Genomic DNA, 14,966 nt, shown 5'->3' with positions numbered 1-14,966 from the left:
GCACTGTGCTAATGACTGAGGTGATTACGATTATGAACAAGATAGGAGAGATACTATCCCTAACAGAGTAAGCATTCTAATGTGAAAGACAAGACACAAAGTAATTGCAGATTTTAATAACTTCTATGAACAAATAAAACAATGTGATAGAGAGCAAATAAAAGTTACCAACTTTAGATAGCATGGTGACAGAATGCGTGAATAAGGAAAAGTATGAGATGAGTTTGAACAGGTAGCTAGAAGTCAGAACCGACAGTCCTATAGGTCCTGGTAAGGAGTTTTGACTTTATTCTGAAAAGAGTGGAAAGAATTTGAAAGAATTTTTCTGAAGTAGTTGAAAATATTTCATAAATGTTTTTTGAATATCACTCTAGAAGAATCAGATAGGGGAAAGTGGGAAAGCAGGTAACTAACTGGCTGCCTTCAGAAAAGAACCAATAATAGAAACACCAGAATACTGGCAAAAGAAATAGGCATAAATGGATAGATTTGGTGTTTTTAAGAGATAAGACTTTTTTGAAATAAAACACTTTAGAACGTGTATTAATGTGAAAGCAGTAGAAGCAGAGAGAAATGGGCAAATTAAGATTTTTTAGAAGTAGAAACGACAGAACTTGCCCTAATTATTAACAATGGAACATTAAATTGTTTAGAATTGCTACCAACAGGAAAAAAAATTGATAAAATAAAAAGCTAACAAGATAGGAAAGAACAACAGTGGATTTTTTGGGTGATTCAGAACCCAAAAAGTTAAACACTAGGACACTAAACCTTCATTTTCCCTTAGAATGTTTCCAAATGTGGCAAATTTGGGGATTCATTTCAGAAGCTTTGCAGAAAGTTAAAGCTCCTGAGATGGGGAGACTTATATAAAATACTCCTTTTTTAACAGATTTTATTTATTTCTTTGAGAAAAAGAATGAGGGGAGAGAGAAAGAGAAAGAGAGAGAGAGACAGAGCAGGGGGAGGGGCCGAGCAAGGAGCCTGATGCAGGACTTGATCCCAGGACCCTGAGATCATGACCTGAGCTGAAGACAGATGCTGAGCCAACTGAGCCACCAAGGTGTCCCTACAAAATAAAAAATTATATTAAAAAAAAAATCACACACACACACAAAAAAAAATACTCTTCATCTTGAGCCAGGACGCAAAGGGGTATATACTTAGGATAAATGGACAACAGAACTACCATGTATTTACCCAAAGAAAACAAAACACTAATTCAAAAAGATAATGTGCACTCTAAGTTTATTGCAGCATTATTTATAATACCAAGATATGGAAGAAACATAAGTTTCTGTGAAGACAAATGGATAAGGAAGATGTGCTACACACACACACACACACACACACAACCCACAATGGAACATAAAAGAACAAGTTCAGTCATAAAAAAGAACAAGATCTTGCCATTTGTAACAACATGGAAGGACCTAGAGAGCATTGTGCTAAGAGAAATAAGTCAGATTGAGAAAGACAAATACCATATAATTTCACTCATATATGGAATCTAAAGGACAAACAAATGAATAAACAGAAAAATCAGATCTATAAATACAGAGAACAAACTGATGGTTGAAAGAAGGGAGAAGAATGTGGAGATAGGCAAAATGGGTGAAAGAGAGTAGGAGATACAGGCTTCCAGTTATGGAATGAATAAATCAAGGGAATAGAAGTTATAGCATAGGGAATATAATCAATGGTATTGTAACAACGTTGCATGGTGATAGATGATAACTACTCTTGTGATGATCATAGCATAACATATAGACTTGTCAAATCACTATGTGGTACACCTAAAACTAACATTATGGACCAACTACACTCAAATAAAGAATATTTTTAAAATAAACCTGGGGCACCTGGGTGGCTCAGAGGGTTAAGCATCTGTCTTCAGCTCAGGTCCTGATCCCAGGGTCCTGGGATCAAGCCCCACATAGGGCTCCCTGCTCATCAAAGAGTCTGCTTCTCCCTCTCCCTCTGCCTGCCACTCTTCCTGCTTGTGCTCTCTATCTCTCTGTCAAATAATAAAATCTTTAAAATATAAAAAATAAAAATAAAACAGAACCACGTGTACTTCCTAACCCAATTCAAATGAACTGTCCAGAAGGTTGTCATAACAATGAGTATGGTAGGACCAGAGAGGAGTGAAAAATCTTAAAGAAGTTTGGACCACAGAGAGAGTAACAGTTTTAGTATATATATTGGCAATTCATACTTTACCTTTGCTTAACAATATCCCTAACAAAGTGTCCTCAGGTGCCTAAGAGATACAAACACAAATCCTCTGTGAAGGACAGTGTTTTCCTGCTAGGTCTTAGACAAAACCCACAAATAACTTTTCAAGGGCAGTAAGCAGACAGAGCCAGAATTAACTGCATAACTTTTCTATTGGCAATGTAATGTAACAAATTACAACTTGGTGGTTTAAACAAATTTATCATGCTGTAGTTCTGAAGATCAGCAGTTTGACAAGACCTCTCTGGGCTAAAAATCAAGGTGTAGGCAGAGCTACATTCCTGGAGGCTCTAGGGGAGAATCTGTATCCTTCTCTTCTTTGGTTTTCAAAAGCTTCTTTGGTTTTCAAAAGCTTCCCTGGCTGGTAGCTCCCTTCTTCCATCTCCAAAGCCAGCAGAATGAATTCCTTCACACACCACCACCACCTCTCTGATTCCTGTAGGCAAGGGCCTACCTAGAGAATTGAGAACAATCCGCAGTCCTTAATCTTAATCACACCTGCAAAATCCATTTCACCATGGGAACTAGCAGGTAGACAGTATTTTAAAAAATGTTATTCTGAGAATTTAGGTCAGGAACATCTTTGAAAACCATTATTTTACCTACCACGATGTATAATGAAATGGCATGCTGTGCATGAGAGCCAGCAAATACCTCAGACTGAAGAAACAGAATACTCAGACATCACACACTGGGATCACACATCAGGTATAAAAGTACTCTCACAGAAATATTTTTTAAATAATTATGCCTAAAAAAGGGGGAAACACAAAATTTGCCTATTACCAGTTAAGAAGAACATATTTTCCATCTTCTCCACATTGCTTCTGATTATCATGTCACTATTTACCTTTATCCTTTTCCGGCTGATGTAATCCTAGTATCGCAGTTTCCCTCCCATTCCCACAACGTTCAAGATATAATTCCTCATCATCTGGTTTTCACTGGAACTGCTCAAAAATCAACTTTTTGTCTAATTTTGTTTCTGGAGTGGTAATCTATTTTTCTCTCTTTCCTTTTCAGCTATTATTGTTTTTTTAAAGATTTATTAATTTATTTTAGAGAAGGAGAGATAAAGAGAAAGAACACACAGGTGAACGGGGGTAGAGGCAGAGGGAGAACACGAGAGAGAACCTCAAGCAGACTCCCCACTGAGTGCAGAGACTGATATGGGGCTCCATCCAATGACCCTTAGATCACGACCTGAGCTTAAACCAAGTCACACACTTAATAGACGCAGACACCCAGGTGCCCTCTAGTTATTGCTTTTGTCCTTAGCTTCCTTTGTTTATTATTTATATAAGGTGAATTTTTAATTTAATGCTGTTAGAATGTATTGGACTTGCTCTTTGAAGTTATAGATTTTTGTGTTGGAACAAATCTATAAAATTTTTCAGATATTATATCTTTAAATATCACTTGACTCTTCCTGTCTTCAGAATTTCCAACTAAATTTAAATTTAATTGGAAATTTTAATTTAGTTGGAAATTTAGTTAAATTTAGTTGGAAATTTAACTTTTAATTTAACTTCTCTTTCACATTTAACTTCTCTTCCATTTTTCTCTTTTTGTCTATTCACAATGCATTAATGTACAAAGTCTTCTGATGTAGTTTCTAGTTAATTTATTCTCCTATGAGCTCTCCCATCCACTATTAAACCAGTCCAATGAGTTTTTAATTTCCATTATTATATTTTTTTATTTCTGGGTAGTTATATTTTCTCAAAAAAAGTTCCCATATCCATTAATCAGAATGTTGACACATCTACCTGGTGTCAGTGGATGAAGGTGTAACACCACAGAGAACTTTAAATCAATTCCCATGATGGAAGGAGCTTTCACTACCTTCCTAAAGAAAAGTCAGTAAGATAAGTGATGTCTAGACTTCTTTTAAAAAATGCATTAATGTTCTTACCTCTCTCTGGTTTGTCAGGGTTGGGAGGTTTGGGAGGGATGGATGTTAAAAAACAAAACTGTTTTGTTCATCCTGACCCCTAACTGGTATGGAGAAGAAATGCCTGCTGGGTGCTAACTCTGGTGGTGAGGAAGTAGCTTCCCCAAGCAGCAAGAAAAGGGAATGTGTCAGCAAAAAGTGAACCTAAATACATTGAAAACAAATCTACATGCCAAGTGTTACCGTCCATGAAAGCAGAAGAAAATTTCAGTGAATTTCCAATTTGTGAAACAGAAGGGAAAATATCTTTGCAAACTTGATGCCCATAAAAGCATTTCACAATGGTAAATTCCCTACCCTATTGTACACAAAATTTGGAAAATCTTTCTTCACCTCATTACAATGTGTCTTATTTGCATTTGGATTTGTACAAAAGCCAATAGTTGGGACCCTATGGTATGCCTACCAAGATGACATTAAGATAGAAAGAACTGATCCTAGACAAAATTATTATTAAGTGGGGAAATGCATCTTGGTTCTTGTTCACTCTACCTTTTGTACCTCTGTTCCCAATTACCATATACATATTATGGTTCTACTACCTCAAACTGACTGTTGATGCATGGAGATCCCCACATTGCATGACAATGATCTGTAAATCCTTTATATTTCAATTATTCCTTTTGCTCAAATGCCAAATGGGAATAGACATTTTATTATATACTATGCCTGTCTCCAGAAATTCCTCAAAATGTCATTCAATGGCTAAAATTAACAAGTCGGGAAATGACAGATGTTGGCAAGGATGTGGAGAAAGGGAAACCCTCCTACACTGTTGATTGGTGTGCAAGCTGGTGCAACCACTTATATGGAAGTTCCTCAAAAAGTTGAAAATAGGGATGCCTGGGTGGCTCAGCTGGTTAAGCGGCTGCCTCCGGCTCAGGTCATGATCCCAGCGTCCTGGGATCGAGTCCCACAATGGGCTCCTTGCTCAGCCGGGAGCCTGCTTCTCCCTCTGCCTCTGCCTGCCACTCTGTCTGCTTGTGGTCACTCTCGCTCCTCTCTCTCTGACAAATAAATAAATAAAATCTTTAAAAAAAAAAAAGTTGAAAATAAAGCTACCTTATGACCCAGCAATTGTATCTTCTGGGTATTTACCCTGAAGATACAAACATAGTGATCCAAAGGGGCACGTGCACCCAAATGTTTATAGCAGCAATGTCCACAATAGCCAAACTATGGAAAGAACCTAGATGTCCGTCAACAAATGAATGGATAAAGAAGATATGGTATATATATATATATACACACACACAATGGAATGCTATGAAGCCATCAAAAGAAACAAAATCTTGCCATTTGGGACGACATGGATGGAACTAGAGGGTATTATGCTTGGTAAAATAAGTCAATTGGAGAAAGACAACTATCATATGATCTCCCTGATATGAGGAAGTGGAGATGCAATGTGAAGGGTTTGGGGGGTAGGAAAAGAATAAATGAAAGAAGATGGGATCAGGAGGGAGACAAACCATAAGAGACTCTTAATGTCACAAAGCAAACTGAGCGTTGCCAAAGGGAGGGAGGTAAGGAGAGGGTGATGGGGTTATGGACATTGGGGAGGGTATGTGCTATGGTGAGTGCTGTGAAGTATGTAAACCTGGCAATTCACAGACCTGTACCGCTGGGGATAATAATATATTATATGTTTATAAAAAAATAAAAAAATAAATTTAAAAAAGTCATTCAAGATGGTGATATCTTAAGATTTTATTTATTTATTAGAGAGAGATCACAAGTAGTCAGAGAGGCAGGCAGATAGAGGGGGAAAAGCAGGCTCCCTGCTGAGCAGAGAGCACAATGTAGGGCTTGATCCCAGGACCCTGAGATCATGACCTGAGCCAAAGGCAGAGGCTTAACCCACTGAGCCACCCAGGTGTGCCAAGATGGTGATATCTTAAAGAAATGTTTTTCTAATGATTATATGTACTCCTTAAACTGTTCAAAAAAAGATAACTTTTAAAAAAAGTAAATGTACACACTAAAGCTTAGAAGAATAATGGAAACATTTGCAAGACTCTTAAGAGAACTCTTCATGCTATGACAGTACAAGGTTAATCGAAATAGAAATAGGGGTGCCCGGGTAGCTCAGTCTACTGAGCCTCTGCTGTCAGCTCAGGTCATGATCCTGGACTCCCAGGATCAAGGACCACATCAGGTTCCTTGCTCAATGGGGAGTCTACTTTTCCCTCTCCATCTGCCCTACTCCCAGCTTTTGTTCTCTCTCTCTCTCTCTCTCTTAAATAAATAAATAAATACCTTTTAAATTTTTTTTTAAACCCAAAGCTAATTAGACCACTGATGTTGAAGAAAGCCAAAAATATACTATAATGGGGTTTTTCATGCACTAGAATCAAAGGTATCATAATCTTTAAATTGTCTATTTTTAGTTCCTCACAAGCCAGAAATTTTTTTCTACATCTCTCTAGGGATTGACTACATGGCTGTCTTCTTTCCCTAGAGGAACCTTGGTTTTACAGAGTAAAGGACAATTCATAATTAGCTTTGAATTCAGAAGACACAGCCACATACTTATTTCTCACAAGTGCTTATTCTTCCTAGTTCCTTTCCTGAAGGCACTTAATCACAGAAGGTAAAGGTAAATGCTGGCCTGAGAGACTAGCCTGCCCAAAGGACTACTGAAGTGAGGAGTCACATTTTTAAATACACAGGGGGCCAATCTCTGGATAACATACCAAAAATATATGAAGAACAGAGTCCTCTCCAGAACCCCATTTCTGGTTTAAACATTTTATACAGGTGTTACTTGAATCCTTTCCTGCCAGTTAAAAATTGGAAACAACTTCCAACATCTCACATGCATTATCTTTGGGCATTTCCCCTAACAAGCTTCTGGCAGTCACTGCACAGTTAATTGTACAAAAGGGAGTTTGTTTTCAGTGAAGGTCCTGAAATCCATACTTTTGAGACTGAGACTGAGACTGAGAAGAAAGGATACAGCTGACCCATTCCTCCCACGTATAGCTCCCAGGTATGCATAAAAAAAAAAAAAAAGCACCATGTCCCTACTCTTTTTTTTTCTAGAGAAATAACCCTAATTTTCTGTTGTTCTTGAAGGAAAATCTGAAAGACAAAATCCAAATAGTTTCAATTCCTGGGAAACTGAGGTAAGTACAGATGAATCTGTTTTCTAAAACATTAATTTTCCTAGCTTTTTCAAACTCTAATTAAGTTAAAATATGCTCTTTTGAAAATAAGAGTCTAGTTATGATGAAGAACCCACAGAACATAATGTTAAATAGGACCAAGCCTATTGTTTCCCCAATTCCATTTTAGGAGCCATATCTACACATCACTACAGGGTCCCAAAGAGACACAGAATTGAAGACAAAAGCTACAATACAAAATACTACCCACTACAAAGTCTTAGCAGGAAATGAAATTAGGAAAGGCAAGTTAGTTTTGAGATGCTTCATGAATGCATTTAAAAAATAAAAGAATATTGGCTCCTTATGTTTTGTGTGTGTGTGTGTGTATATATAAAATATACATTATAAACCATTATATAAATTTATATTTATATAATTATATAAATTTATATTTATATAATATTTATATTTATATAATATATAATATTATATATTATGTATAATATATAATATATTATGTATAATATATGATATTATATATTATGTATATAATATACAATATACAATTATACAATATTATTGTATAATATACAATATATTATATATAATTAAAATATACAATATATAATATACCATATATAATAATATATATTATAATTACAGAATTATATATCAATTATATATTCTGTAATTATAATATATATTATATATGGTATATTATATATTGTATATTATAATTATATATAATATAATTATAATATATATTATATGTTGTATATTATATATTATATTAATATATTGTATATTATATATAAACCATTATATATATATAATGATTTAACTTGTGAGTAGCCACGACTAGAGGAATCACGGTAATGGTTTTATCTGGTAAAAATAAAACCCATGATGTCACTGCAAGCTGAGAGGAGACCCAAGCACAAAACCTGGCCAAACCAAGGTAATGGCATGGAGAAATTAAGAGTTCTGAAGGACGTGTAAGAGATAAATATACTCAATACCAACACCAGAAGACTCTTTAGGAAAAGCAAAGTATTTTTTTACCTTAAGTGAAGAAACCAGATTAAACTTTTTTAGGTCTTTCTTTGCCCTTGCTATAGATTTTCTTCATTAGAATGACAATCGGAAACCAGAGCATTAAATATTTTGAAAAATAATCAACTCAATCTAGATCAGAATACCAAGTCCTATTTCCTCTTAAATACTAAGTCAACCTTTCTCATTGGCTGCTTCCTCCAGTTGTGTTTCTTCTTGGGCTTCATGGAGTATTTTCTTCTAATAATGCCTTTAGAGAAATTTGAATTGAAGTAGCAACTATCCAAAGGGATAGTTGAAAAAAAAGTCACAGAGCTTCTCAAAGAAACACTTCTGGATCCAGAAGTGCTGCTTTACTGAGTAATTTGGTCTTAGGGAAGGGAAAGTATTGGGACTATATCTACCACCCTATGACCTTGGCCATGCAGCCTCAGTTGACAACTAGGATATTCAGACTGCACAGGACATCAAGCAGTCCTGGGAAAGCAATTTGGGAAGCTCTTTGTTGCGGTTCCCAGGTGTCTTCACAGTACCTTCATCGGTCATACAGACAACATTTCCTTGGACAACTGAAACAAATAGACCTCAATAGGATCCAAAGGAAACAGGGCATATACATTTTTCAGATAGGCTAGCTCAACTTCAGGATCTCATATAGGGCAATGAACAATCCATATCTGTTTCCCTGGGCCTAATGGGTTTCCTGAATTACAAGACTTTCAGTGCTAACTTTGGGTCAGTCCCAGACAAAAGGTACATTTGGTTACTCTAACCACATACCATATTAGTCTATCACCCCCTCTTTTCAACATGCCCTTACTCTCATCTGGCCACACCACTTCCCTCCCAGCTTCAAGGTCCAAAGGCATGGTCCTTCACTTACATATGTCAAATGATTAAGTCTTCTAGATAGAAAACTGAATTAAGATTCAACTGAGGGTATAATGATTTATTATTTAACAAGCAATTACATAGCAAATATTCCCTAAAAGATAATGTGTTAGATACTGAAAATGAATAAAAAATGATTAACACTTGGTCTCTATTCTCAGAGATTGATACTCTAGTAAATTAAAAGACATGTAAAGAGATATCCATGATACAAGATGTAAAGGGTAAATTATTTAGTTCAGAAAACTACTACAGTTTTACAAATGTTACTTCTCATTCATTCTAGCTTTAAAAAATAATGTGTCCTTTGTTTAATGTTGATTCAGCAAATATGTTGTCATACCTATAAAGGAGACTGTGCTGTGCTAGGCATTGATAATACAGAAACGAAAAATACAACCTCTGCCTCATGAAACTTACAGATTAAGAGATAGAAAAGCAACTTGTTATGATAGGGCATAGTAGAAATTCACATATAAATACACTGGATGCTATGGCAAAACAATTAGTACACGATGGTGGAGTCCAGCAATACTTCATGAAGAAGGCAACCAGCCAATAGTTTGTAAAGTGCAAGTACAAGTTACACAGGCCAAATAATAATAATAGTAAGTAAAAAGAAGGAAATAGAGAAAGGAAGAAATTCAGAAGGGATGGGCAAAAGAGTGAGAGAAGGAAAGGAGGAAGAAGCAACAGACACCTCAGGGAGAACAGCATGTCATTTGGTGGAAGTACAACTCTTCTTTTCCTATTGGGCCTAGAACTCAAAGGAGCACAGGAAAGCCATGAGTTTAAATAAGTAGAGAAAAATCAGATCATGAAGGACCTTGTCTGTTATGCTCAGTTGTTAGGATTTGGTCTCATTGTGATATCTCATCGCAACATAGCTTACGTCCTAAATGAACATGTCTGGAAACGGATCCTCTTCTGAGTCAGTGAGGGAATTCATCCTTCTGGGTTTCCCCTGCAGCAGGGAAATTCAGGTTGTTCTGTTTATGTTCTTCTCAATCGTCTACCTCCTGACTCTCGTGGGAAATGGAGCCATTATTGGCGCTGTGTGTTGGGACCAGCATCTCCACACACCCATGTATATCCTGCTGGGGAATTTTGCATTCCTGGAGATCTGGTATGTCAATTCTACTGTTCCAAACACACTGATCAACTTCCTCTCAGAGACCAAAGCTATCTCTTTCACTGGATGCTTCCTTCAATTATATTTTTTCTTTTCCATGGGCTCCACGGAGTGCTTCTTTCTCTCAGCAATGGCCTTTGATCGCTACTTTGCCATCTGTCATCCTCTGCATTATGCCACAGTTATGACAGGACAACGTTGTTTCAACCTAGCGATTTCCTGTTGGGTATGTGGCTTTCTCTGGTATATGGTACCTGTTATTCTCATCTCCAAACTGCCTTTCTGTGGTCCTAATGCAATTGATCATTTTGTATGTGACTCAGGCCCATTACTGACCCTTTCATGTGCTCCTGCCCCCATGTCTAAGCTCATCAGCTATACCCTAAGCTCCCTCATCATCCTCCTGAGCTTCTTTTTCATCCTCATCTCCTATGCCCTGGTTCTACTTGCTGTGCTTCGGTTGCCATCAGCATCCAGTCAGCATAAGGCCTTTTCAACATGTGGGTCCCATCTGTCTGTGGTGTTGCTGTTCTATGGGACAATAATGGTGATGCATGTGAGCCCTGGATCCAGCCACTCTACCCTGATGCCAAAGATCATGACTTTGTTCTACGCAATGGTGACCCCACTCTTCAACCCTTTGATTTACAGTCTCAGGAATAAAGAAATGAAAAATGCTCTCTGGAAAGTCCTGGGAAAGTGTAAAATTTCTTTAAAAGTTTTTGGCATCAGACCCAGAAGAAGTGTGGAATAATCTAGTTTAATGTGATATGGGTGAAATGGCCACCCTTTTTATTCTTTCATTTGTGTAATCATTCATTTGAAAAATAGTCACTGAAAATCTCCTCTAAATTAGACACTTCATTTGATACTAGATTATGTAGATATTATGAAGATAATTCAGACACAGTCTTTTCCCTCAAATGACAGTCTTTTAGGGGAGGCAGGCATGTAAGAAGATAATCACCATAAAATGCAATAAATGTCTTACCAGTGTATGTACCAGTTGTCACAACAACACAAAGAAAGAGACACCTAATTTTGCCTGGTGTTTTGTAGTGGTAGAAATTGTGTTAGGGAAAACTTCAATCAACGCAATACTAAACATGTGTGTTCTGTGGTGGGGAGATGGAAAAACCTTATATTTCTGTTCAACTTCTACTTATATTTCTTTGTCAATCATGTTGTAATATCTTTGAAAGGATATGAGACTTTAAATCAGAAGATCTAGATAGGAATTCAATTCTTCCATTAATCAACCATGTGAATTTGGCAAGTCACATAATTTCAGTTCAAATTAGAATGGTAATTCTTACAATTCTTACCCCAGAGAACAATTACTGTGTGATTTTAATGAGATAATGAGTATAAAAGTTGGAAAACAATCCCTAGCACATAAAAAGCATGCAATAAATGTTAGCTGAATATGAATACTGATTATTTCTGTGCTTTTGTGTTCCTTACCATAATCAAAAGAAATCTCAGACTCCCCCATCAAAGTCACTTCTCATTACTTTTGGCAAAGCCAAAACATATCTCAACTTTTCTTGGGACATGGAGTAAGTAACATTTCTTCCTTTATACCCAAAGTACCCTGTGATTAGTTTGGGGTTTTTTTAATTTATTTTTTATTTATTTTCAGCATAACAGTATTCATTATTTTTTTTTATTTTAATTTTTTATTTTTTATAAACATATATTTTTATCCCCAGGGGTACAGGTCTGTGAATCAACAGGTTTACACACTTCACAGCACTCACCAAATCAAATACCCTCCCCAAAGTCCATAATCCCACCACCTTCTCCCAAACCCCCTCCCCCCGGCAACCCTCAGTTTGTTTTGTGAGATTAAGAGTCACTTATGGTTTGTCTCCCTCCCAATCCCATCTTGTTTCATTTATTCTTCTTCTACCCACTTAAGCCTCCATGTTGCATCACAATTGCACTATTGGGTATTTACCCTAAAGATACAAATGTAGTGATCCAAAGGGACACATGCACCCGAATGTTTATAGCAGCAATGTCCACAATAGCCAAACTATGGAAAGAACCTAGATGTCCATCAACAGATGAATGGATCAAGAAGATGTGGTATATATACACAATGGAATACTATGCAGTATTCATTATTTTTGCACCACACCCAGCGCTCCATGCAATCCGTGCCCTCCATAATACCCATCACCTGGTTCCCCCAACCTCCCACACCCCTGCCTCTTCAAACCCCTCAGATTGTTTTTCAGGGTCCATAGTCTCTCATGGTTCACCTCCCCTTTCAATTTACCCCAACATTCTTCTCCTCTCTAACTCCCCATATCCTCCATGCTATTTGTTAGGCTTCACAAATAACTGAAACTATATGATAATTGACTCTCTCTGCTTGACTTATTTCACTCAGCATAATCTCTTCCAGTCCTGTCCATGTTGCTACAAAAGTTGGGTATTCATCCTTTCTGATGGAGGCATAATACTCCATAGTGCATATGGACCACATCTTCCTTCTCCATTCATCCGTTGAAGGGCATCTTGGTCCTTTCCACAGTTTGGCAACCGTGGCCATTGCTGCTATAAACATTGGGGTACAGATGGCCCTTCTTTTCACTACATCTGTATCTTTGGGGTAAATCCCCAGTAGTGCAATTGCAGGGTCATAGGGAAGTTCTATTTTTAATTTCTTGAGGAATCTCCACACTGTTCTCCAAAAAGGCTGCACCAACTTGCATTCCCACCAATAGTGTAAGAGGGTTCCCCTTTCTCCACATCCCCTCCAACACACGTTGTTTCCTCTCTTGCTAATTTTGGCCATTCTAACTGGTCTAAGGTGATATCTCAATGTGGCTTCAATTTGAATCTCTCTGATGGCTAGTGATGATTAGTTTTGGTTTGGTTTGGTTTGGTTTGGTTTGGTTTTGGTGTATACACACACATAGTATTCTAGAGAATTAATCTTCAAACTAGGTTTTGTATATCCCTGGGAGTACCTGAAGACTTTCTAAGAAATACATAAATATAAATAGTTTAATTTCCAGATCCTCAACTTACATATGTATGTTTTCCTAAATATCCTGTGCCTCAGAACACATATGTTGTAGAAGCTTCATACAGTCTTATTTCACACAACTTTCACAATCACTCCTCCCATTTTAAATACAAAGCTTGTCTTTCACCTATTCTGATCTTAGTATTTTACACTGCCCAAGTATATATAGTTCTAGTCAGGGCACTAAATGAAAAATTTAAAGTACTGATCTCTCTGCTAGGAAAGTGAGTGAATTTAACTTTCAGATAATAAATCCTTTTGTTACCAGGGGGTTTACAATTTGTTTTCAACACAATCAAAGGAGAATGACTTATTTTGGTTTGTCCCAAAAGAAAACTGAGGGAAGGACTTGGGTGCAGGTAGTTTATTGGGCAGTAGTTTCAGGAAGCAGGAGTGAGGAATGAGAAAAAGCTACAGTAATCAATGAGGAATCGATTCTAATAGACCCTCTTAGAATTGTCTGTTTGAATGACACAAAGCTGAGGCATTTATCAACTAACTACGGTTGCATGTTAACCCTTATGTTTCCAAAATACATTTGCTAGTATGTCAAACTCTGACCTCTGAAAAGGCCCTGGTGAAAAAGCAGAACAATATATGGGCATGGACTGAGGTAGAAGGGATGCCATCAGACTGATTCTGAGCTCCCAAGGGACTATCCACACACACACACACACACACACACACACACATACATACACACACATATATACACACACACATATGTATACATACACATATATGTATGTATGTATACATACATACATATGTATGTGTGTGTGTGGCTAAAATCAGGTGTTGATCAGGAAGCTCAAAAACATTCAGCACAGAGGCTACTTAATTCACTTGGTAGCAGATAATTACAAATAATGTTGGAGTTAACAGACAGCATGTGATAGTGGTAAGAACCAGACAGCTTGGGGCGCCTACGTGGTTCAGTGGGTTAAGCCTCTGCTTTCGGCTCAGGTCATGATTTTAGGGTCCTGGGATTGAGCCCCACATCAGGCTCTCTGCTCAGCAGGGAGCCTGCCTTTCCCTCTCTCTCTGCCTGCCTCTCTGCCCACCTGTGATCTCTGTCAAATAAATAAATAAAATCTTAAAAAAAAAAAAAAGGCAGACAACTTGAATTCAAATTCTGGTTCCACCTACCTGCATGACTTACTGTGTGCCTCCATTACCTCATATTTAAAGATGTAATAATAATAGCACTTTCTTCATAGTGTTGCAGTAAAGACTAAGTGAATTAATCTGCTTGTCAGGGAGCCTAACAAAAAGTAAACACTCAAATTTCTTCATCATTATGGTATTTCATGCTTTTTCCATAGGGAATCTGTTCTCAATATAGGCTTCAATTTAAAAGTTAATTTTCTGTCCAAAAGAAAATTCCCAATTACTATAATGTAGCTGTAAACATAGGCATTGGAATAGAGTTAACTAGTCAAAACAATGCACACTCAAATTAGAGAGTGACAGAGTATAGAGTACACCAATAATACAGATATTACTGAATCATGATAATACAGATATTACTGAATCATGAAGCAGAAA

General features: G+C 37.0%; 1 protein-coding gene across 1 annotated transcript; it reads left to right on the top strand.

Annotated features, from left to right (window-relative positions):
- The first annotated feature begins 10,145 nt into the window (after positions 1 to 10,145).
- Positions 10,146 to 11,132, top strand: LOC101678994 (olfactory receptor 11H12-like). Its single transcript, XM_004781746.2, has one exon. It carries the CDS (start codon positions 10,146 to 10,148, stop codon positions 11,130 to 11,132), a length of 987 nt encoding a protein of 328 aa, XP_004781803.2.
- The last annotated feature ends 3,834 nt before the right edge of the window (positions 11,133 to 14,966 follow it).

This window comes from Mustela putorius, unplaced genomic scaffold (assembly GCF_011764305.1).
Source record: "Mustela putorius furo isolate JIRA1106 unplaced genomic scaffold, ASM1176430v1.1 tig00003896_pilon_pilon_pilon, whole genome shotgun sequence".
In the NCBI taxonomy this organism is placed as follows: Eukaryota; Metazoa; Chordata; class Mammalia; order Carnivora; family Mustelidae; genus Mustela; species Mustela putorius.
Note: the sequence above shows the minus strand (reverse complement) of the source record. Positions and strands in the feature narration are given on the sequence as shown.